At 39.9% G+C, this 25,160-nt stretch overlaps 1 protein-coding gene across 1 annotated transcript in view; it reads right to left on the reverse strand.

Moving 5' to 3' along the window:
- The window catches only part of GNG2 (G protein subunit gamma 2), a 108,988-nt gene that overhangs the window by 6,596 nt on the left and 77,232 nt on the right, over positions 1-25,160 (reverse strand). Inside the window, exon 3 of the mRNA XM_081289731.1 lies at positions 10,282-10,397. Coding sequence (XP_081145857.1) covers positions 10,282-10,368 — 87 coding nt within the window. The 5' untranslated portion in view covers positions 10,369-10,397. The remainder of the gene's footprint in view (positions 1-10,281; positions 10,398-25,160) is intronic.

A 25,160-nucleotide genomic window follows, 5' to 3' on the forward strand; every position in this document is an offset into this window, starting at 1 on the left:
AAATTTGGCCCCTCTCTATCATCTCTACTGCAACTCCCTGATTCAAGTCTCCATCTTCTTGCTCCATGATTACTGAAATAACCTCTTAAATAAAAAGTGATTAACCTGGGTTCCCCATGGGGTCCATGGATAGAATTCTAGAACACACCACTGCAGTCAAGTAATAAAAGTTAATAAAACTAGCAAGTACCTATCTGAAACCATATTCCACTGATAAAATACTCCGAATACCCACTGGTTCTATATTAACACCGAAGTTTTGTTTCCTGAATTTAATTATAGAGAAATACCACAGAAATCCAAACTGTGTGACATTTTACAAAATAAATGGACTATAATCTTCAAAAATGTCAGAGTCATGACACTTCATTAAAGCCAAGGAAGTCTAAGGGAATGTCAGACAGGATAATTAAATGCAACACATAATTCTGAACTGAATCCTTTTGCTAACAGGGACAGTACTGGGAAGATTTGCAATACTTAAACAGGGTCTCAGGATTAGAAGGTAGTAACGTATCAGTGTTAATTTTCTGATTCTAATGACTGCATTATGATTGTGTAGAAAAATGTTTTCACTTGTAGGGAAAGGCACATGAAAGTTTTTGGAGGTGATAAGGCATCTTTTCAAATCTTCTCAAAATGATTCAGGGAAAAGGAAATTCTTTGCCCTGTACTTGTGATTCTTCTGTAACTTAGAGATTATTTGTAGAAAAAAACCCCAAACTTTCCAAAAGAAAGGGCAAAGAGAAATCAGAGACAGTGAATTGAGACAACTTTTTCACAGTTAGAAAGGCAAGCTGACAAATGCAATAGTGGATGGGAGGAAAAGTGGATAGGTCAAGACAAAAACTTTACTTAAGATGAGGCAATAATGCTATGTTTATACGCTGATGTCAGTGAAGAAGTAGAGAACCAAAAACTGATGATGCAGGATGAGCAAGGGATGGACCTGGAAGGCCGGCAAAGTGTTGAAGCAGTTTCTTTGGTTCAGGAGACCCAGGTTCTGATGCACAAAGGAAGGAATTCACTTTTGATCTTCCCAGATTGACAACTGTTGAAAACCAGTCATTCAGAGATCTTTCCGAACTAGAACCAGGGAGTAAGCAGTGGGGGACTCTAGACAGACCCTAGAAAGGGCACCAGACCATGACTATGCGCTCTGAAAAAAATAAGAACCAACTCTAGGCAGACACCTTGACAGTTCTGAAAAGTGGCTGTCAGGATAAAAACCGGACCTCCCCCAATTTAAACGGAATGTAAAGATACAGCTCCATTCATTACATCTGGGAATTGAGACACATTTTTAAAAATGATGTCACAAAATGTGGGCAAGCCATCAAGCAAAGACATGAACACTGAGGAGTTTCCATGGCCTGTGCACAGGGAAGTTAGGTGTGTGTAAGGGTGCCAGTCATAAAATAACCCTTTCAGTTGGGTGCTTGTTCATGGAACCAATCAGGGTTGACTTGAGTTTAAGTGTTGCTTAAAAGGACTTCAAAGATTACACTGGATGGAGGCTTGCAATGGAAATGCATAAAGAAAAAATATATCATCTTTCTCCTGCTCTATACCCAAACCATTGTCAACTCATCTCTTCTGACAACAGATATGTAACCCATATTCCCCACACCAAGAAATTCTCTGACATCACCCAAGCATCATGCACTTTAACTCAGTTCTGACACTATCTACCTGGAAACAGCATCAGATCCCCCAGGCTGAAAGTTCAGTTTCACATAGTTGCTCCCCTCTTCCCATTTCAGACACCCACTGCAAGCAGTAGGCCTCGGCATACCCACAACTTCTATCCCTCTGGACTATAAATCAGAGGTTCCCATGATTCCCTCCTGAGGTTTGCTACAGTGGCTCACAGAACACAGGAAAACAGAAAATTGCCAATTTATTACAAAAAATATTTTGAAGGATATAAATGAAGAGTAAGAGGAAGAGACATAGAGGACAAGGTTTGAAAGGGTCCCAAATGCAGTGGTTTCTGTCCCCATGGAGTTGGAATGCACCACCCTTCCAGCATGTGGATATATTCATTAATCTGGAAATTCTGCATCGCATACTTTTGGGTTTTTTTTTTTATGGAGGCTTCATTATTTAGGCATGAAACATTACTAACTGTATTTCCAGCCCCTCTCCTCTCCATGGAGGATGTGGAGTGGGACTGAAAGTTCCCTACCTCTAATCATGGGCTGGTCTTTCTGCTAACTAACTCCCATGCAGGAGCTTATCATGAGTCACCTTATTGGAACAAAAGATGCTTTTATCACCTGGGAAAAGACGTGGGTCTTAGGAGCTCTGTGTTAGGAACAAGGGTCAAAAATCAAATATTAGAGCAAAAGATTCCCTAGAACCTCTAACTAAAGGATTTTGGGAGCTCTATGTTGGGAATCCGTGGAAGATCACACACACACACACACACACACACACACACACACACAATTTCACAGCAAATTATTGTCAACATCAAGCAGAAGAAATGTAGGTGAAAGCAGAAGAAGACAGCACAGAATTTTCAAACTAGGGGATGTTGGGCTAACATTTGACTAAAGATGTCTTTTACTTTAATCGAAAGCTGCTGAACACATTTAAAAAAAGATTTAATAAGAAATATTAACACATCTAGGTTAAGCAGTAGTAAATGCAGAAGAAACCTCAAGATTCTTTAGTATATCTTGGAATTATACAGAAAAAATGAGAGGTGCTATGTAGAGCAAGATTCCTAACACAGAGAAGGGAAATCAGTGAGTTGCCATGATGCCTGCATCACCAAGATGCTGACATTATCATGATGGCTGCATCAAATGTTGTCTGCATCACCATGATGGCTGTATCATCATGATGCCTATATCCCTATGACTACCTGCATCACCATGATGCCTACATTAACACAATGGCTCATTACCATCATTTTTATACTATGATTGTTTGCAACGCCATGACGCCTGCATCACTACATCACTACATCACTACATCACTACATCACTGCATCACTACATACAATGCCATGATGGCTGCATCACCACAATGGCTGCATCACCATGACCACCTGCATCACCATGATGGCTGCATCATTATGATGCTTATAATCACCATGATTGCTGCATAACTGCTAGTGGTCAAAGGTGAGTCTAAATATTTCCACTCTGATTGTGAAGAGTGCCCAGGATCAAACTTTGATTGTGACACTAGAGAAAGTATAATTTTATGAATAAATATTTACTATTCTTATTTGTAACATCATATGCGACTATTCTAAGATGTTGTCCCCTCCTTGCTCCCCTAAGGTGATACTAAACTGATGGCACACATCAATAGGATCTATGTAAAAAAGATAACAAAATAATTAATTGTCAAAACAAAAGTCCTTAAGAAAAGTACATCATATTTACATTATTCTATTGAATAAAAGAAGAAAGGCATTAATATTGTCATTTTAAAAGTTACAAGTTGGGCTGGGGATGTGGCTCAAGCGGTAGCGCGCTCGCCTGGCATGTGTGCAGATGTTGTGTCCGCCGAAAACTAAAAAAAAAATAAATATTAAAATTTCTCTCTCTCTCTCTCTCTCTCAAAAAAAAAATACAAGTTACAAGTTGCATCCATCTTCCCTGAAAACTAGGATTTCCAGAAAAATTAATTTCCCAAGGATTTGAATCACCAAGGTTTTAGAGTATAAATTGAATATCCGGTACCCAAAATCTTTGGGACCAAAAGTGTTTTGAATTTTTGATTTTTGGAATATCCATATATACACAATGAGATATTTTGAGTTGGGATCTAAGTCTAAACACAAAATTCATTTATGTTTCATACATAATTTATACACATAGCCTGAAGGTAATTATATACAATATTTTTAGTGAGCCTGTGGGTTTTGTTTGTTTTGAGCCTATGTTTTGACTAAATCCTGTTATATGAAGTCAGGTGTGGAATTTGCCACTTGTGGTGTCATGTTGGTGCTCAAAAAGCTTTTGTATTTTGGAGCATTATGGATTTTGGACCTTGAAGGTAGAAATGTGCAACTTGTACTACTTCTATAGCTTTTAGGTACAATACAGAGGCTAAGTATGTACTTGGTGTTTAACAAATACCTACTGGGTTGTTATAAATTATATCAACCCTCATGAAACTGAAGTTACATGCTGAATTATTACTGTATACCACAATTTAATTTAAAAGCATTTTGCTTCATTTTAAGGAAATTAAATAAATCAGTACTGGGTATCTTTGAACACATCCCTTTCCTCTGTAAGTTCATTGGTACACTTGATTGATTTTTATCATCCTTGTAAATAGTCTCAATTGGTCTAAAAAGGAATTATATCTTATTCCTCCTAATAAAATTAACATAAGCATTTTAGGGAAGAGATGTTAAAACTTTCAACTCAAATGCTGGAAAAATGCTTACAAATTCCTGGATCTAGGATTTTTCTCTCTCTAGCATCAACCACAATATTATTTTATTTACTTTTGCTACTGGGAATTGAACCCAGGATTGCTCTACCACTGAGCTACATCCCCAGTCCTTTTTAAAAAATCATTTTTAGTTTGAGACAGGGTCTCACTAAGTTTTTGAGGGTCTCGGTAAATTGCTGAGGCTGACCTCAAAGTTGCAATCCTCCTGCTTCGGTGTCCTTGTCCCTGGAATTATAGATGTACACCACTGCACCCAGTCCAAGCATGATATTTAACTACCTCATTACTTATTATTGTTTTCCCTGAAGTTCAATTCCAATATATTATGAGTCAATCATCAGAATGGTGATTTAATCATAAGAAATGTTCATATTGGCTCACTCATTTATATACATTTATCCCTTATAAAAATTAGTCTGTTATTTTTATTTCAAATCATTTTAAAAACTAGGTACTTTTGATCACTGAGATGAAACCTTTCTTTAAAATAATCAATTATACCCTTCTTTTTTTTGTATTACATTTAAGTTCTCTCCTATTACCACAGTTAGCTTGTTACATTCATGCTTGGAATTTCTAAATCCATAAATGAAATTGGAAATGTCATGAAAGAATATATGTATCTGACATATATGATAATTATATATGTGTATCATATGTACATATACATATATATGATATTTCTGATACACAAATTTTATGCTATCTACTGAAATGAAAGTACTTATTGAATGCCTGTGCTCCCCAGCATCATGAAGGATGAAAAATGGACAACACGGCCTTTGACTTCAAGGACTATGCTCATCTAGTTGGAAAAGTTTATTTGATGAAAGTGAAATTAATTAATAAATTTTGTCAGAATTGAAAGAGGTTCATGAACAAGTGGAGACAGAGCTGACCTATCATTGAGGACTATTTGGATAGGTAAAATATAAGGGGAAGGGTTTTCCTAGTGAAGGACCCAGAATAATCAAAGAAGTAGGAATTTACATAGCACATTGTTTAAAGAGTAAGGGAAACCAGTTGAAAAAGTCTACTGGAAATATATGGGGAGAAATGAGAAACACATTTGGAATTTTTATGTGGGGTCAAATGGTACACCCAACTGGTGTTAAGAAGTTATCATTTTCCCCATGTTCCCTGGCCTTGACTTTCTTCTTCTCTTACATCAAATTTTATTTTTCTTTTCTTTTCCTTTTCTTTCTTTCTTTTTTTTTTGGGGGGGGGATTGAACTCAAGGTTGCTTTTCCACTGAGGTACATCCCTATACCTTTTTTAATTTTTTATTTTGAGACACGTTTTCACTAAGTTGCTGAGGCTGGCCTTGAACTTGTGATCTTCCTCCTCAGCCTCCTGAGCTGCTGGGATTAGAGGTGTGTGCCACAGCCCCCAGCAAAGTATTTTTATTCATACTAACAGTGACCTCTGTCAGACATCCTCTTTCCAGCTTACAATAGTTCCTGGCTCTTTTCCTATCTATTTGGATGGGTTAATTCCTTGGAGCCATGGTTATATAATGTGGTTCTATTCTAATGCCAGTTGATTGAAACCACAGATGTCTCATTCTTGCTAGAACAGAGATGCTACTCTACAACTATGGAACTGAGACTGAAAGGAATTAATTGAATCAATCTGTCTCTTTCTTCATGGAGCTGGAACTGTGAGTGCTACCCTGGAGCTATGGGTGGCCATCTTGCATCTGCCACATCAACCAGGCAGCTGAGAAATCCATTCTTCCAAGGAAATACATAGATAGAAGACATAAAAACAGAGACATGTGACAGAGCTCTCACAGTTCCCAGTGGCCTTTCACTTCTCCCTTACCCAGCTACACTTCTGCTTTCAGATTGAGGCACCCCATGTCTTTTCTTGTTATTACATGCCTGACGAGTTCTAATGCAATGATGAATGAAGACATTTGCTGAACCTTCCTCTCTCCCCTTTGGTACATGTTCCCTTCACTAATGCTCTAAGGTCAAGCTCTCTTTTATTTTGTTGTTGCTCCATGTTGGTGTATTTACATAAAACGAAGTGTCATAGTTCACAACCTGCCCCTCCCCATTTTCCTTTTATTTCTCTTTACTCTCTGTCCTTGAATGAAATGATAACAAAGAGAAAAACTGGAAGGATGATCTGTATATGCCTGGGGCTTATGAACAGATAATGGTTTCATTAGCCCAAGTCTCCCAGGACCTGTGATGCAAAGGGATAGAAAACAAAAAAACTTGAAAAGCAAAAATGTTATTCAGATCTCGTAGGGCTACTCTCTGCAGCCTGAGTTACTCTGGGGTCACCTGAGGGTCAAGACTACTCCCTGTTTAAGGGCCCCTTAGCAGCTCCAGTGTACTCCATCTCCTCTTATTAAGAGTCCTCCTCTTTGTCACCAAGCTGCAGTAGGTTCTGCCGGATGTACATACAAGTATTGCTGTCCTTTATAGCTCAAAGGGGTCATGACTCTAACTGAAAAAAATCACAAGTCTGGCACCTTCGGAGAGAAGCCCCTTCCTGCTGGCAGCATCATACACAGAAAATAGGTGAAGAAGCTGAATGCTCAGAAGCCCTGATAACCAAGCCCCAAACCAGCTGATAACTGATAACTGTGTCAACCCAACGGTAGTTTTATCCAACAGCTAAATGAAAAGTTTTCTATCACTTCACCACAGCATACAGGCCTGGCTCTGAAGTGCAGAACAAATGCCAAAATAGAGGCTGCTCCTGCATTTCCAGCAAGGTAAAGCCGAATGATGTCAAGGAGGGCCAGAGATCTGAGTGCAGATCACCTAGGAAGACAACCATTTGGTGCTCAGTTTAGAAGGTTAATGCTCTGTACATCTTTTAGTAGTGATTTATTTGTGTCTCTTTAAAGGACAATCAGGACATGGGGTTGGGTTCTTTCTGATAGTAATTGTGCTTCCGGGATATTTTATTTGTGTTGATAACAGGTCTTGTTCATAATTTTTTAATATAAATCTTACTAGGCTACAGATATTTGAGGGAAAACAATCATTAAAAACCATTTTTTTTATGGGGCTGGAGATGGAACCTAGGGTCATGAGTGTATTAGGCAAGTACTCTACCATGGAGCTATACCCTCAACCCCAAGAATTGTGTTTTATCCATCTCCAGATCTCTGGAACCTAATAAGTACTAGCAATTTAGAAAACTCCCAATAAAATATTAGATAAATGAATGAATGAGCAATCAGCAAAACTTTATGAGGAAAGTCTAGGAAAGCGTTTGTTTTGTTTTGTTTTGTTTTTGGTACCCGGGATTGAACCCAGGGCACTCAACCAACTGAGCTATATCCCCAGCCCCTTTTTCATAGTTTTTATTTAGATACAGGGTCTCACTGAGTTACTTAGGGCCTCACTAAGTTGCTGTGGCTGGCTTTGAACTCACAATCCTCCTGCCTCAGCCTGCTGAGCTGCTGAGATTACAGGCATGTGCCACTGTGCTTAGCTCTAGGAAAGCTTCTTAAAGGACCTAAAGACTGGTCTGATTCTTCAAGGAGTCAATGCAGTTAAGCAGAAAGGTAGAAAGAATGTTCTAGACATTTGAAATTGCCATCAAGAAAATTCAAAGTGGCTTAATAAGACTTGTGGGTGACAGGAAGGGGAGGAAGCTGAAGTGGTGACTGGGGACCAGGGGAACCTCATGACCCTGCTAAAGAATTTGAATTGTATCCTACAGGTGATGCGGTATCATGGTGAGATTTCCAGTGGGAAACGAACACAGTGGGATTTTCTTTTGTAAAGTTTACTTTGGTGGCAATGTGACAGGTAATTGATAGCAATGAAGGTGGGTTGAGATGGGATTGCAGAGATCCGGTAGGAACCCCTTGCAGTCAGTCATTCAGGAGAGGGATGATGAAGGTCTGACCTATCACTAAAAATGTCTATTTCAGTTCTTCTCCCACTCCTGTCAGTTTCCACCACCTGTCAGTACCCCACGTCCTCCTTCAGGAACAGTGCCTGGGGATGCTGAGCAGAAACCGTAAATGCCAACCACAGTAGAGCTTCATGAACTTTTATCTTCCCTGGGCAGCCCAAAAGGCAAAGTGGCATTTTCCAGAATGCCTGCAGGCAGAACCCTCCTTCCACTAAAATAACCAAATGTCCTTTTCTGATCCCACCGTCCTTGATCCACCTTGCTTCTCTCAGCAGTTGGTATGCCCAACTTGTCACTTTGTACTTTTCCAGAAAGAGAACAGAAAAGAAGAGGCCAGGAAGGAGGAATAGCAGAAAATGGCAAAGGAGCGAGGCAGAGGAAGGGACCTTTTATTTACCTCATTCGTGGATCAAGAAGAATTAAAGCAGTCGAAAGAAGAGCAGGCACTGATTAAATCTTATGGCCCGTTACCACTAGTCAAATTTTACAAAGGAGGTTTAGGACAGATGGGAAAACATCCCTGGATATTTGCTCAGCTAACATATGGAGAAAGATGAGCTCTCCCTTAATTCTCTAAGACATATCTGATGGGATCCAGAAGAACCAAAGCCCTTCCCCTGGGACAGCAATTTTCCAACTTTGCTATACATGATTGTTTCGATTAATAAATCAAAAACATGAAAAAATACTGATGCCTGGACCATACCCCAAGAGATTCCAATTGGTTTAGGTATGGTATTGGAATTGGTCCTTTTGTATAACCGTCTGGGTAATGTGAATATATAGATGGGCCGAGAACCATTGGCTTTCAACCAGAGTCAGCAAACTGTTTCTATAATAGGCCAGAGGGTAAATATCTTAGGTTTGGAAAGTAGGATGAATGCTCTAGTTTAAAAAGGCATTTAGAAGAGTATTTTGTGGGGTTTTTTTTTTGTTGTTGTTGTTAGTACAATAAGATACATTTCTGTGTTCCATTTTATAGAATGTTTCTGGGGAAGCAGAGTTGTGATGATTGACACAAATCCTTCTGATTATCCTCCTATGGCTGTGTATTCACAATAGATAGCTGTGGGGCCACCTTCACATTCAAAATCTGGCAACAAAAGTTTTGGATTTGAAGTCTTGCTTCAGTATCAGCCCTGATATATGGCAAAGCTGTCAGGTTGGGTTTCAGGAGTCAGAGAAAGAAAAAGAAGTAGACTATTAACTTTCATTAAAACTCTGTGTTGGCTGGGCGTGGTGGTGCACACCTGTCACCCCAGCAACTCAGGCAGGAGAACAGCAAGTTCAAGGCCAGCCTTGACAACTTAGACCCTGTCTCCAAACAAAGAATTAAAGGACTGAGGATAGAGCTCAGTGGGAGAGAATCCCTGATTTCCATCCCCAGTACCAACCCCCCACCATACACATCAACCCACCAAAGAAACCAAAAAAACTCATAACTCTGTTGTTTTATTCTTAGGGAGATCAAGTTTCACCTTTGTATGTTAAAGGAAAAAAATCCAAGAGGGTATAAGGAAGAAAAAATGAACCAACAATGGTGAATAGAAGGGTTAAAAGAAAGAGTCTTAGAACCTGAGTAAGGACAGAAAAGAAAGAACCCAAATGAGAAGAGGACCTCTATAAAGTCAGGGAGGTGAACCGGTGGACCAACCTGCCACACATTCCATTTTCCTCGCTGGAATTCAGCCATGAGCCTGTGTTTTACTTTTTGCTCTGTTTTAGTGTTGTTTTGTTTTTAATTTGACACGAAGAACCAGCTTTATTTTATGCTATTATTTTATACTAGAGAAATCTAGAGAAGGCAAAGACACATTAGAAAAAGGACCATTTGTCCAATCATTAAGTTTCTGTACTATCATTTCTGCTCTCATCCCTCTCTATGGAAGAGTAGTCAAATGACAGATGGCTGCAAACTGTGCTCCTTGTTGTCAGGCAGATGAACTGTGGGGGTTAAGTGGTCCTCACCTTTATCCTGTCGATGTTGGCTTCCATCTTAAGCTGTTCTACCAGCTTCCTGGCTTGTGCTATGCTGGCGGTGTTGTTGCTGGCCATCGGAGTGCTGGATTGGTTGTTCAGGCAGTCTAGAAGAAAACACAAAGAGGAAGACTATCAGAGAAGGAGCCACCAGATGTGCAAGTTCTTTGCAACCAGGGGATCCTAAAACTGTGGTTATAGCTAGGCCCAGCTCCTCCAGCTCTCCGCATTCCTGTTAGTACTACACCTGATTGGCAGGCAGACCAGAAGATGAGATTTTATTTTGCAATGCTTCACCTGCTTAACACACACACTGTCACTTCTTGGAGGGTGATGGTGGGGGAGAATGTTCATCAAATTAGGTAGAATAAGATGATCTTCCACAATAAGAAAACAATTGAGGTTCAGTGGTAGAGCGCTTGCTTAGCACATGCAAGGCCCTGGGTTCCATCCTTAATACCACCTAAGAATAAATTTAAAAAAGAATAAAAAAAACAAATAAAAAATAAATATTTTTTTAAAAAAGAAAAGAACAAATAAAACAAATAAAAAAATAAATATTTTTTAAAAAAAGAAAACAAGATACTCAAATTATCTTGATTTATAATATAAGTTCCAAATGATAAGGTGATGGTGTGCATTATTACTGTGGTGGCTGCTTAGTCTGTTGACTCCTAATATTGTTAGATTCTGAGTTAAGTGTGCTCAGAGGATGAGGAGGGGAAGATGAGCAGAGGGATGGTGGGTGAATTCTATGTTCCTTTAGGACTCAAGACACTGTTTTCAGTGTTCTCCGAATGGCCTCAAAACCCACCCTGCTGGTTAAGGGTGACACCTCAATCTATTTGTGGCAGCGACACTGCAGCAGGAGGGCTGGCTTCTCAGTGTCACTTCACCCAGCATTGTTGTAAATAGCCATTCCTCCCTATTCTGTGTGAATTACAGCTCGATTTACAACTATTTGCTTTTCTCACCATTCTTTAGGAGTACCCCAATAATGTCAGGGCAGAGGGTCCGCCATCTTTAAATTGTTAAATACATCAATTACCCTATCATTGTTTCTTCTAAATTAAGTACAAAAGAGACTTGCTTCTTTTATAAACATGGAATGGAGCACACATGTTTTGAGAGTGGAGTTCTGCCAACTGTGTAGATCACGAGAAGACGTCTTTGCTCTAGTGGTGTAGACCTCCTCCTCTGGTGTGCCTGCACCCACTTCAAGCCCTACCCATTGTCATTTGTCTTCTAATCCTTTATCGACACATCGTCTCTCTTTATTCCTGTTGTTCATCTTAAAAATTTCCTGTTTTCTTTTCAGTACTCATTTCCCTCATGTTCTGATTGGGTCTTGCTCCATGTCAAGGTGCCCTATGCTATTTCAGGACCAACTGTGTGACTATGACTCTTGAGGTCACTGATGCCCAATATTGAAGCGGTATCAGAGAGCTTCAATTTAGCCTCAAGTGCATGACCCAAGAAATGAGAAAAGTTAAACACTGCTTCAGTCAACACTAGGAAAATCTTGTTCCGAAGACATTATATTAAAAGCCTTGACCTTTGCTAACTTTGGGAAATCTTTTTATTTAAGGATGGAGCAGGATGAGGTTACCCATCTCAAGAAGGAAAGAAGACACATAGAAAACTTAGGGAAGGAAGAATAATCCCAGTAAGTTTCATACATCGTTTTACCTCCACACTAAAACCAAAAAACAATTTTTGTTTTAAGTACAAAAAAGTGCAAAAGTAAAAAAAACTACTTCCTTTGGCACTTATTTCTTGATATATAATTCTTCAAGACAAAAGAAGAAATTATATATAATTTTCTGTAAACACACATGTATCTTTATAGAGAATGTTACTTTGTAACGAATACTGCAAAATAAGCCATCCAACAGCATTTGCAGTATAAATTAGAAGATAATTGACTGTTCCTGTGACTCATTTTCAAAGAGTTTGGAGACAAAACAAATGAGAGGGAAGATTGACGGGATTTTTGAAGCCACAAAGATCCCCAAACTCTACTTTCGTACATTTGGAGATCAAGGGAGGGAAAAACATACGTTAAAACAACAACCACAACAAAAACTTTGATTTTATCAGCATGGTTAGGAACCCAGTCACCTCAGCCTTACAGCTAATGATATTCCCACAGTCAAATCCACATCTAATAGTCCATCAAACACCATAGCATGGAAATGGCATAGTGACTTACTCTGTAGAGGAGCCTAACCCTTCCATTCATCCAGAGTTGGTATCTGGATAATGTAACCCCTGGACAGAGTTCTGTGAAGCTAAAGTTTTTGACAAACTAGTATTCATTCATCACACGGATGCAGATAATCACAGCATTTTGAACCTGTGGAATACTTGGGAGTCGGTCCAGATACTCTTTAGCCCTTGGATCTAAATCAGATCACACAGTAACTTGTAGCAGAGACCACAATTTGCCTCCCACTATCCCTTCCTCTTATTAATAATGACCTTTAAAAAAAACTAGAGATCATAAGAACCCTGAATCTTAACAGGGTATAGTTTGCTGAAAGGCATTCTCCAGCTTTCCTTGCAAGTAGATGTTGTTATCTGATTAGATTTTGGCCAATGTGATAAAAGCAGAAGCATCCTTGAAGGGGTTGGGGTTGTAGCTCAATGGTAGAGTGCTTGCCTAGCCCATGGGAGCCACTGGGTTCGATCCTCAGCGCCACATAAAAATAAATAAATAAAATAAAGGTGTTGTGTCCATCTGTCCATCATATATATATGAAGTGCCCTTGAAGGAAGGAGTTAACCCCTTGTGTCTCCTGCCTTCTGCTGCTGACCATCTTGAACACTAGGATGAGCAGGAAGGATCCAAGTCTTTAATGACTATGTGGAGACACCAGGCCAGCCGTGCACTGGCCCGCTTTGACACGAGAGAGGAATAAGTGCCTATCTTGCATACACCACCATTAGTAAGAGGTTTTCTGTCACTGGCCAACAGATATGCTATTAACTGATTAAAATGCTCCATTATTTCCATTAATGCATCTAGGAAAGTTGGTGTCCTAATGCCTGGAAAAAGCTGTGAGTGTCCTGAGGAGACTGAGATGGGGAGTGTGTGTTAGTTCTAATGCTATTGTAGCAGACCATTACACAGTTAGTGACTTAAACATTAGAGATCAGAACTCTAAAACAGGGTACGCTGGGGCTAAAATCCAGGTATGAGCAGGGCTGTGTTCCCTCTGGGGATGAATTCATTTCTTCAGAGAGAATCTGCTCCCTTTCTTTCTCTAGCTTCTAGAAGCTACCAGCATTCCTTGGCACTTGACCCCATCCTTTCCAAAGCGTCTTCAAAGCTGGCAAAAGTGAGTTGAGTTTTTACATCACATCACTCCGCTGAAGTTACATCTCCCTCTGACTCCTGTTCCTGTCTCTCTTTTAGGTCAGCTGATTAGCAACCTTAATTCCATCTGCAAACTGAATCCCCCCCCTTTCCAGGTAACATAATGTACTGACAGGTTCCAGGAATTGGGACATGACCAACTTTGGAGTGGGAAAGCCATTCTGCCTTCCATGAAAGGAGACCTTGGCAGGAGTAGGGAAGGGAAGTAGGGAGGAGGGGAATTGAAGTGGGGATAGAAGGAAGGGGCAGGTGTTTAAAAATGCTGGAGAGGGAACACATTTGAAACCTAAATAGACTTAAAAGTTAAACACAGGCTTTGGGTTTCTAGTTTTAGGCAGCTACATCCTCTAGGTTCTTGTTTTACCATATGACCCAGACAAAGGCCCGTGCCAATTCTAGCATCACTTAGTACATTTCCCCCTCTTCACATTCAGCTGCATTTCCACAAAAGCAAGGGGAAAAAATCCCCATCTCCTGAAGAGCCGGGAAGAACTCTAGAGTTCTAGACCAGTGTCCTAAAGAATTACTTGATTTCTTAAAAACTAACCATGGCATTTGGTGAGGAGTAAGAATCATGTAGCAAGGACCCTGGATCCACTTAGGCTTAGAGTCACTTGGGTGGGGGGATCTTCACCAACTGGAAGGTAAAAAGAGGCGCTTCAGACTAAAAACAGAGGGTGGGATCCAGAGATGAAGGAGCGGGACTGGAGGGAAGGAAATGCTGCCCAGAGCTGGGGTGGGAGGAGAGAGGAGCTGGAAACACTGGCGCAGAGCTGGTTTGGGCGGGCAGTGGATCCAAGGCTCCAGCTCCCTTCTCTCACACCATGCATGTTTTGAGTGCTTCACTCTCCCTATCCCAGTAGTTTTTCTTTTTGTGATCCACTCTCTTCTTTCTCTTTGAAACTGGTCATAATATAGAATGGACATCTGTACATTCATTGGAATTCACTGGATTCCCTTCCATGTTCTTAATGCTTTCTCTTTCTTCTCTTTTTTTCCCCCTACATCAAACAACATCAAATATTAGTAGTTAATCATTTTGATTGATTCTGATCTATCCTGGAGTGGGTCCTCAATAGGATAGATCAGAGATAGATAGATTGACTCTGATCTATCCTGGAGTGAGTCCCTAACTGCGCCTCACAACATTCAAACTCAGAATACTATGTTGCCAGATCTTCAAAGAACCAGGTCATCATTTTCTGAAGTTCATTTCCTTGGAAGCTCTTCACTCATGTTGTGACTTAGGCAAAATCTGAAGGTCTTAAAAGGAAAAGTTACACCCCAAAATGTCAAACCCCACAGTGTCCTAAACGTAAGTGCCTTTGTAAATGTTGTGAAAGGCAACATATATGCAGCCATACTTTCCAGCTATTTCCTGAAACACCATGTGATATGTCTCTATTTCTGGCTTATGTGGATTTATTCAAACCCTGTAGAACCAAGTGCTGCAAAACAACAACAAAAAGAAAAAAAAAAAAGCCCGAAAATATAGACAGACAGACAAACAAAACTATGTGAGAGGAGGAGGAGAAAAACCATTTTCATATCTAACTGTGGTAAGTAAGTAAGTAAAAGTTAGTCTGTCTTCTAAGCTTGAGTTATTTGGGCAGTGTACCTCAAACACATACTAGTTTTCTCTCCCTTACTTTCTTCTTCTTCCATCCTTCCCTCCAACCCTCCCTCTTTCCTCTAAAAGGAGACCTCTACGTTACTGATTCTCTGAAGTACTGATTCTTTTTCCCCCTATTTTTTTCCTGTGGTAAATACAGAGCAAATTAATTATGATCATAATTTCCAAGCATGCAGCTCAGTGGTATTCAGTACATTAAATTTGTTGTACAACCAGCATCTAACTCCAGAACTTTTATCTTGCAAAACTGAAACTATTAAGCAATATTTTCCTTTTCTCCCTCCCCTGAGCCTTTGACAACCACTATTCCACTGTCTGTCTCTGATTCTGAACTACTTTTAGGTGATTCATACAAGCAAAATCATATACCATTTGTCTTTTTGTGACTGGCTTCTTTAATTTAGCATAATATCTTCAAGGTTCAGCCATGTGGTAACATGTCAGAATATTCTTCCTTTTTAAGGTTGAATAATATTCCATTGTATGTATATATTATATTTCATCCATCAATCTATTTTGGGGGGGGCATGTTGGGGATTGAACTGAGGGGCCCTCGACCACTGAGCCACATCCCCAGCCCTATTTTGGATTTTATTTAGAGACAGGGTCTCACTGAGTTGCTTAGCGCCTCACTTTTGCTGACTTGCTTTGAATTTGCAATCCTCCTGCCTTAGCATTCAGAGCTGCTGGGATTACAGGTGTGTGGCACTGGGCCCAGCTCCTCAATCAATTGATGGACACATTTGTTGCTTCCACATTTTAGCTACTATGAAAATGCTGCTATGAACATGGGTGTACACACATCTTTTTTAGAACTGGTTTTTAATTCTTTGAGTATGTATCCAAAAGTGGAATTGGTGGCTCATATGGTTAACCTCTATTTAATTTTTTTGACGAATCACCACACTATTTTCCACCATGGGTTCCAATTTTTCTACATCTTTCCAACACTTGCCATTTTCTGGCATTTTGTTTGTTTGTTTTGTTCGTTATCCTAGTGGGTATGATGTGTCATTTTGATTTGAATTTCCCTAATGATTAGTGACGTTGAATGTCTTTTTAAAATGCTTATTGGTTATTCATATATCATCTTTGGTGAAATGTCTTCAAGTCCATTTTCTATTCTTGTCTTTTTTTTTTTTTTTTTTTTTTTTTTGGTACAGAGATTGAAGCCAGGGAACTTAACCACTGAGCCACACCCCCAGCTGGCTTTATATTTGATTTTGAGACAGGATTTTGCTAAGTTGCTTAGGACCTCACTAAGTTGCTAAGGCTGGCTACGAAACTGCATTCCTCCTGCCTCAGCTTTCAAAGCTGCTGGGTTATAGGCATGCACAACCAATGCTCCATTTTCCATTTTTGAACTGGGTTTTTATTCCTGGTTTTGTTGTTGTTGTTGTTCTCTTTAGATATACATGGCAGTAGAGTATATTTTGACATATTATACATACATGGAGTATAACTTATTCTAATTAGGATCCCATTCTTGTGGTTGTACATAATGTGGAGTTTCACTGGGTGTAAATTCATATATAACATAGGAAAGTTATGTCCAATTCATCCTACTGTCTTTCCTATTCCCATCTTCCCTCCCTTCCCTTCCTTCCTCTTTGTCTAATCCAAACCATTCAGCCTTTGGTTTTTGGGGGATTGGCTTATTTTCACTTAGCTTAATAGTCTCCAGTTTCAACCATTTACCTGCAAATGTCAAGATTTCATTCTTCTTTATGACAGAGTAATATTCCATTGTGTATATATATATACTAAAAATAGTCAAGAAATTCATTTGGAAAAATAAGAGGCCTAGAATAGCCAAAGCAATCCTTAGTGAGAAAAGTGAAGTAGGAGGCATCATAATCCCAGACTTTGAATTTTACTACAGGATAATAAAAATGGCATGGTATTGGCACCCAAACAGACATGAATACCAATGAAATAGAATAGAAGATACAGAGACAAACCCACATAAATATAATTAAACCCATATCTCTCACCCTGCACAAAACTCAACTCAAAGTGGATCAAGGATCTAGGCATTATACCTACTAGAAGAAAAAGTAGGCCCAAATCTCTATCATATCGGCTTAGGAACCGAATTCCTCAACAAGACTCCTAAAGCACAAGAAATAAAATTAAGAATCAATAAATGGGATAGTATCAGACTAAAGAGCTTCTTCACAGCAAAAGGAAACAATCAAAAACCTGAAAAGAGAACCCACAGAATAGGAGAAAAATCTTTGCCACCAGCACCTCAGCTAGAGCATTAATCTCCAGGATATAATAAGAACTCAAAAATTAACACCAAAAAGCCCACAAATAACCCAATCAATAAATGGGCAAAGGAACTGAACAGGCACTTCACAGAAGGAGAAATATAAATGGTCAACAAATATATGAAAGAATGTTTGACATCTCTAGCAATTAGAGAAATACAAATTAAAATTACATTGAGATTCCATCTCACTCCAGTCAGAAGGGCAATTATCAAGAATACAAGTATCAAAAAATGTTGCAAGGATGTGGGGAAAAGGTTCCCTCATACACTGCTGTACTTGAGGCGTAGGTACTTATATATCCAGGATGTTAACCTCTTATCAAAAAAAATGGTTTGCAGATATTTCCCCCCATTACATGGGCTGCCTTTTCACTGTTGATGCTGTCTTCTGATGCACAGCAGTTTTAAATGATTGTGAATTCCAGTTTGTCTATTTGCTGTTGCTTCCTGTGTCTTTGGTGTCATATACAAGAAATTTTTGCCGAATCTGATGATGTGAAGCTTTTGTCCTAATTTTCTTCTAAGAGATTTATAGCTTATAGCTCTAACGTTTAGATTTTTGATCCTACTGTGTGTGTGAGAGGGCAGTGCTGGGGATTGAACAGGCTAACCATGACCTCCACCACGGAGTCTCACTGAGAGTTTCAACAGGAAAACAGAGATATTCTTTGCCAATGTTCCTGTTTCATTTTACATGTAACCCAAGTTGGGCAGAACTTGTTTAAGAGGAAAGGAAATGATTTGAATACACTGATCATTGAAATAGCTCTAAAAGTAAAACTTTGCTGAAAAGCTCATTTAGACAAAGCTTCAGAACACATATGTCTCTTCAAATGACAAAAATGCTTTTAGTTAAAAAGACAGGTGATTCAATTCTCTATACTGCCTCCGTTACCCCATCAGCCTAGCCTTTGATGATACACTGGTTAGTGATGAGTTGAAGTTTGGCAAAGCCCAGTCTGTCCCTGAAAAGATTGTTCCAGAGATGTTCCCAATGGTGGACTCCACCTCTCCAAGAGCAGCAGAGGAAACAGAGCCAGATTTAGGTTCTTTTGGATAAGTGAGATTTCAGAAGCCACTTCTGAGAATGAAGAACATTTGAGGGCATCTTCTGGGGTGATGACCCAAGTTTGGATAGTGCTAGTGTGACTTTCTTTGGCCTAGCAAGCCATCCTGAGCCTTGAAGTGGGGTAGTAGCTGCCAAGGGCTAGATTATCTGTTGTGACCAAGGTACAGCATGGACTCTGTGTGGTTACATTCTCTGTATTCGTATCAGAGAACTACAGTGCTGAAGGTTTATTTTTTCAAAACTCTACCGCCAAAGTCTCTTAAAAATTGTAGTCATCTACACTCTGGCAATACCAAATGAGATTCAATCTTTTCTCCATGCCTCACACTTGACCCACCAGCAGGGATATCCAACCAGGGAGGTAGGACTTCTTAGGAGACCTTTGGAAATGTATGAGGGTGGTTTTGCTTATGACAGTAACCGTGGGTGCTTTTGGCATTTAGTGTACAGAAGTGGAGACTTCAAAGCCCCACAGCATGCCAGGCAACAGTGAATTGTGTTGTTCTAAAGGCCCACGGTACCCATGATGAGAAATAGAAAAGATATCCAGAAAGTAGCCACAAAGGCATGCACGAAAAAGCTGCTCAAAGAAAGCATTACCTGCAAAAAGTTTCAAACTAATTGGCTTTTTGGTTTTATAATCCCTATTATTTTTCCAGTGATGAATACTGCTAGTGCTCATGATTCTCATTATGCTTTATAGATATTTGGTTCCTGATCATTTATAACAGAGCCGAGTCTCCTTTGTGCATTGTACTGGTAGAATGAGATTATGCTGCATTATACTGGCCAGAAAGCAAGCAGAACACAAATAACAAAAACCTCTAGAACAATTATATATGAGAGATTGGTAGAATTATTCAAAAATGTCTTAATTCTCCCACCTGAATTCCAAAATACAGAAGGCATTTTATTCTTTTTTATGAGAGTCCCCCACCTCCACACGAAGAACATGAGAAATAGGCCTGTTGTGGAATAACAACCCTTCAATGAGATTTCTTTTTCTAAAAATAAATGCAGTGTTTTAATTTCTTCCAGGAGGAACTTTTCTGTTAAGAAACCATACATTTTCCTGTCATTTAGCCTTTACAAGAAGCATAAAACCCCTTATTTCTGCTGCACAGAGATAAATAAATGTTTTGATAATGGGATCTTTGCCTTAGAGAGGGTAGGTTAATTGTGGAAGATTCCATTCTTTTCATCCTTTAATGATGTTTTTCAAAGCACTCAGACAGACTTCCCTAGGACCTTTAATTTTAATTAAAACTCTATGTTCCAGGCACTGTTTTGGTATTTGCAGTAGGTGCTGAGAGGTTTTAATTTATTTGTTTTGTCTATTTACATGTATCCCACTAGCAATAAAACAAACAATTTCTAGATCCGGAATATAAATTAGCCTCCTAGTCACTTGATAATGTCTTTATTATTCTCATTTGTCAGCTAGACACATCATCAGTGTTTGGTTGTTGGTTGGCTTTGAATTAGAGGTCTAATTTCAAAGTATCCCAATTTAGAATTTTTTTCAGAGCTTCCACAATTAGTCATTTGGATATATGTCTTTGCTAACTGCTCATACCATAACCCAAGTTTGGGTATTTTTGTTCCTTTATTTTTTAAGCTCTACTCGGATTTATTCAGTAGCAACTAAGTATACCGTCATCAAATTGATATTGTCTATGGTGATAAATAAGTTAGAGTATATATATATATATATATCCTAAATCAAGTATATGCACACCATCAAATTGGTTTTATTAAATATATATGTACACACGTAGGTTAGTATGTATGCTAACATTAGATTATGTACCAAGAGTACAGTTCATTTTCATCTGTGTGAAGATATAACACTGGTGAATTTATAAAGAGTAGATGCAGTGTAACTCAAATAATAATTGTAAAGTGTTAGTCTGCCAGGTTTCAGGTAGCTTTTTGCCAGGCATCTCCTTCTATTACCATTGGCCATTTGGATCCCCAAATTCCAAAATAGTGCATTGATCTCTGCTAATCAGAAAAACACTAATTTCTTTTTGTTCCTCAGCAACTACAGACAGTTGAAATTTATAAGGGATTTATTGTGAGCCCATTGCTGCTCCAGCAACACTTTCAAGTCAAGAGTAGCCATGTTAGAGTGCACCTCACATGTTCACTCTTTCCCAATCATATAATTTTTTTTTTAAACCAGGGATTGAATCCAGGGGCACTTAACCACTGAGTCACACACATCCTCAGCCCTTTTTAATATTATATTTAGAGTCAGGGCCTCATCGAGTTGCCTAGGACCTCACTAAGTTGCCAAGACTGGCTTTGAATTGAGATCCTCTTGCCTCAGTCTCCTAAGCTGCTGGGATTATAAAAGTGACCATTGCGTCCTGCTCCTAATCATATTTTTTGACAACTGGGTGCATCATAAAGATCTCTTTACTTACCTTTGCTCAGTTTTGAGCAGGAGTGTGGAAGTTTGAGATGGAGAAGGGAAAAGGAGATGAGGATAGACTGGGTAGGGCAGGTGTAGGATGGCTTTGCACCAGCAGGCATGGAGGAGCTTGGAGATGGAGGGTGTGGGACAATCCTGGACTCCATGGATCATAGCTTATATTTGAAGGGGAGAGAGGAGGGAGGATAGAGGGACAGCACAGGTAGACAGCCACCCCTGGAAGCCTCCGGGAGTTCACAGGAGGACAAGAATACAGAGGGCTGGACAACACAGTGCTGGCTGAGGGGGAGGATGGATTTGTAAACAAAGCAAAACAAAAAGAGCCTTCCAAGAGCTTCAACCTCCCTCTCTCTCCTCTCCATCGTTTAGTGCTTCTTATTTCCGGGAATTCATTTGCAAGCCTAATGCTCCGTTCTTTCACCAGAGGACCAGGAACTCATTCGAGTATTAGCTTATAGAACTGAGAGCTGGTCATGTGCTGGGAACTAGGCCAAGCGCTTCAAAGCATTATCCTATCGAGCGCTATCTGCCTCTTGGAGGAGACTGAGGCTCAGATTAAGTGAGCACATTAGTGAGAAGGGAGTTTCTGCAGCAGTCTCTCCAGGGAAAGATTTTCTTTCAGCCTCTCCCAATTCACATTTTCAGAGGCACCAGACTGATCCTAATCTGGGGGTCTATGGTATATGTTTAGCCATTTTCACAAACACAATAGCCATTTCTTCCGGTGTGTGGGTCTGTGTAGCTGTAGGGTGAGCTAAAGTGGATGAGGATGAGCACAGAAGTCCTAACAGCCAAGCCTGCTATTGGGCCAAGAGGGAAGAAACGGAACCATATCAACTTAAAATGCATTCTACTATTTCCATGCGGGTTTGCTGGGAAGTCGACACTTACCAACCAAGGGAAATTGAGTCTGACTTCAAATCAGCACGGGAGCATCTCTGCTGTATAGGTGGAGAGTAGGACCTGCAGTGTCCCTGCCTCACTCTGGTGCCAGAGACCAGTATTTGAAATGACAGCTCTGTGCTTTCCAGCAAACTCCTGCTTTTCAGAACATTAACTTCTACAAGATTCAGCCTTCCTCTTGGAAAGGAGGTCATTGGTTAGCTGCTTTTAATGACCTTGACAAAAAAACCACAGCCCTTGAAAATTGTTGACTTCAAAGCCATGGATTTTGCAAACTGAAACAAATGAATAGGCTGTCTTGCAATTTTAAAATGATACACATGCTTTTAGTTTTTAATCTGAGGCTTGGATAAGGAAATGGCTTATAACCATAAATGGGAGTTGGCATTTTTAGATGGTAGGGAGGCTTTGTTCATGGCAAGAAGAAGATTAGTATTTTGTTTGGTATATGTTGAATTTATATATTTTTTAATAATATGGAAGCTCAGACCATGAACCAGTAGGGTTCTAACAAAAAAAGAAATAATGAGCTAGTTTCCATAGAAATGGCTCTGTTAACCTACTGATGTCTAATACTGTGTAACAGCAGGCAAGGGAGATCTGACAGGCAGTGGCCTTCTGCTTCCTTGTAGGGAATTATCTATTGGTTAATTAATTTTCTTATAAGAAACCACTGCTTCAATCTTAAATCCTTAGAAAATCTCAAACCTTAAGCAACTCCTGGAGTTCAGGAGATGTCCCTCCCTGAGCTTTCTTGCCACTGCTCAGTGGTCCTGCTGGTTTACAAAATGATATCACAAGAAGTCTGCTGGTGAACAAAGAGATGCTGAGCTCCCCAACTACATTCCCCAAATAAGGACTGGACCTCTTCAGTTCAGGGTTGTTTTTCAGCATTGTCTTGTCTGGATACTCCCAGTGATGTACAACATCATCTTGTACAACCGGGAAAAAATCTGCACTAGGAGACAGAAGAGCTGAATGCTAGTTCCATAGCCACACTCCCAGCTGTTTGAAAAAAAATCATTTACTCTTTCTGGGCCTCAACTACTTGGCCATAAGGTGGGGCTTGCATACATGACCCTAATGTTTGAGACAACACATTGTAAATTAGAGAGTGCTATCCGAGGAGCAGGGATGAACAGAAAAGATTGACCACTGATCTTTACTGAGTAACTACTGAGCACTTATGGCCTAAAAATATTACATACATAGTCTTCATTCCTCACAAGAAAGAATGTGGAAAAGGAATCATGGAATAAGAAAGGCAAAGCAAGGAAATCTATAGGCACAATTAACTGGGACTCTATTAAGCAAGCACTTAAATAATAAACAAGAACTTAACAATTCAAATAAGGGAAGTCTGTTTTAAGGAAGACAATAAATAAATCCTTACATCCAATTTTGAAGTTTCTAATTTTCATGGACAACTTATTAATGAGATGGTGATTATTTGTAAATCGATTATGATTTACAGTCAGTTAGCAAGGATTTATTGAGTACTTACTTAATATGTGTGACCCAGAAGCAACATGCACGTGTTCCACTAGGTTTCTAAGGAAACCAGCTGCTGAGGATGTGAGAGTGCCCTGGGCTCCTCAATGATTCTAGTAGGTGCTTTCCCTCATTGCTGTCTTCCGCAGGGAAAAGCCCACATCCACAGACGTTGTGTTTGTAAAGGTTTCCTGTAGCCACAGAATAAACCTGCAAGCCTAGCACCACAGGCTTGTTTAATTGACTGCTACCTCTGTCTCCTGGGCCCTATATGCTGCATGCAAAGACCCCTGCAGAGCACACATAAGTACTTTGCTCAAGACCAACCTGGCTGCCACTAATATACATAATCCTTTGCCTGATCCTGCATGAATGCTGACCTCTGGGATCTTCAGCCAAACCAACCTGTTCTCTGTTCTCCCAACACAGTTCATGCCCACAGTGGCCCTGATTTTGATGCTTTTCTTTCACCTTGTCACTAATGCTGTGCCATACAGCCCAGGGCCAGCTTCCTTTCCTCTAAGAATCCTTCCTCAGTGATCACAGCAACCCCCTCAGCCCCTAGAGCCCACACCAGCCCACAAGCCTAGGCAAGGGTAATCTGAGCCACTGCTTGGACTGTTTTTCTTTCTTTCTTTTGCACGCTGTTGTGTTATTAATTATCATTATTTTGTGCAGCCATTTGTCCAATAGATATTTATAAATTCTGCCATTTAATCTCTCCAAAGTGATTATAAATTTGTCTGTGTTCGAGCTCTCACCCAATGGCTTTGCACATGCTGTGTCCCCTGCCTGCAATGCTACATTGTCCCTGTATGGCACTGCCCTTGGCAGCTTTCTCCCTGCAGCCCAGGTTCAAATGCCAAATTCCCCACTGATCCCTCTCTAAAGTGCCCTCCATCTAGTTCCTGTCATTTCCAGACACATTATTTTCTTTAATGCATTATAATAATCTTCAGTGCATTATGATATCAAATTAATTTAGTTATCATCAGTCACCTCCATTAAATATAAACTGTAAAAACAGTAACTTTGTAGTGTGCACAGCAGATGCTCAATAAATACTGGTCAAATAAATGACAGTCCACTAAAGCATCTTCTGCACCTGGCTTCTGCCTGTGTGCCACTTCTGAGGATAAGCTGAGCATCTTTCATACTGAAGGACCCCAGCCCCATAACCTAAGGCCTGATTATGAAAAGTAGAAAGTATGCAGTAAACAGGTGAGCTCACCACATGACCTGTTAGAAAGGGCACCCTGACCACATCACAGGACATGCTTGAGCAAACTGGGATCATAAGCGGGAACAGGGAGGAAACACAATGTAAACCTGTGAGATTGATGAGTTTTTCGGGAACCTATAGTGAAAAACAAGTTTATCATAGTGAAAAACAAGTTTACCCTTTAAGTGACCTGTATGTTGGATTCAAAGGGACCAATGAGACACCTGTTACTGTGCTAGGCGGGAAACAACTCCTTTTTCCCTATAAAAGATCTGTACCCCAAAGCCCGGTGTGCCAGTTCACCAAAGCTTCGGCTGAGGTTTTGCTGTGCACCCGCAGGCGCCTGTATATTAATAAACTTGCCTCTTGCTTTTGCAGCCAGTGTGACACTAGTTCTTTTGGACGGGGGATTTGAGGGTCTGGGGGTCTTTTCATCTCTTACCCTACCCCAACCAAACGCA

The sequence above is a fragment of the Spermophilus citellus genome, assembly GCF_964194105.1.
Source record: "Spermophilus citellus genome assembly, chromosome: 4".
NCBI lineage: Eukaryota > Metazoa > Chordata > Mammalia > Rodentia > Sciuridae > Spermophilus > Spermophilus citellus.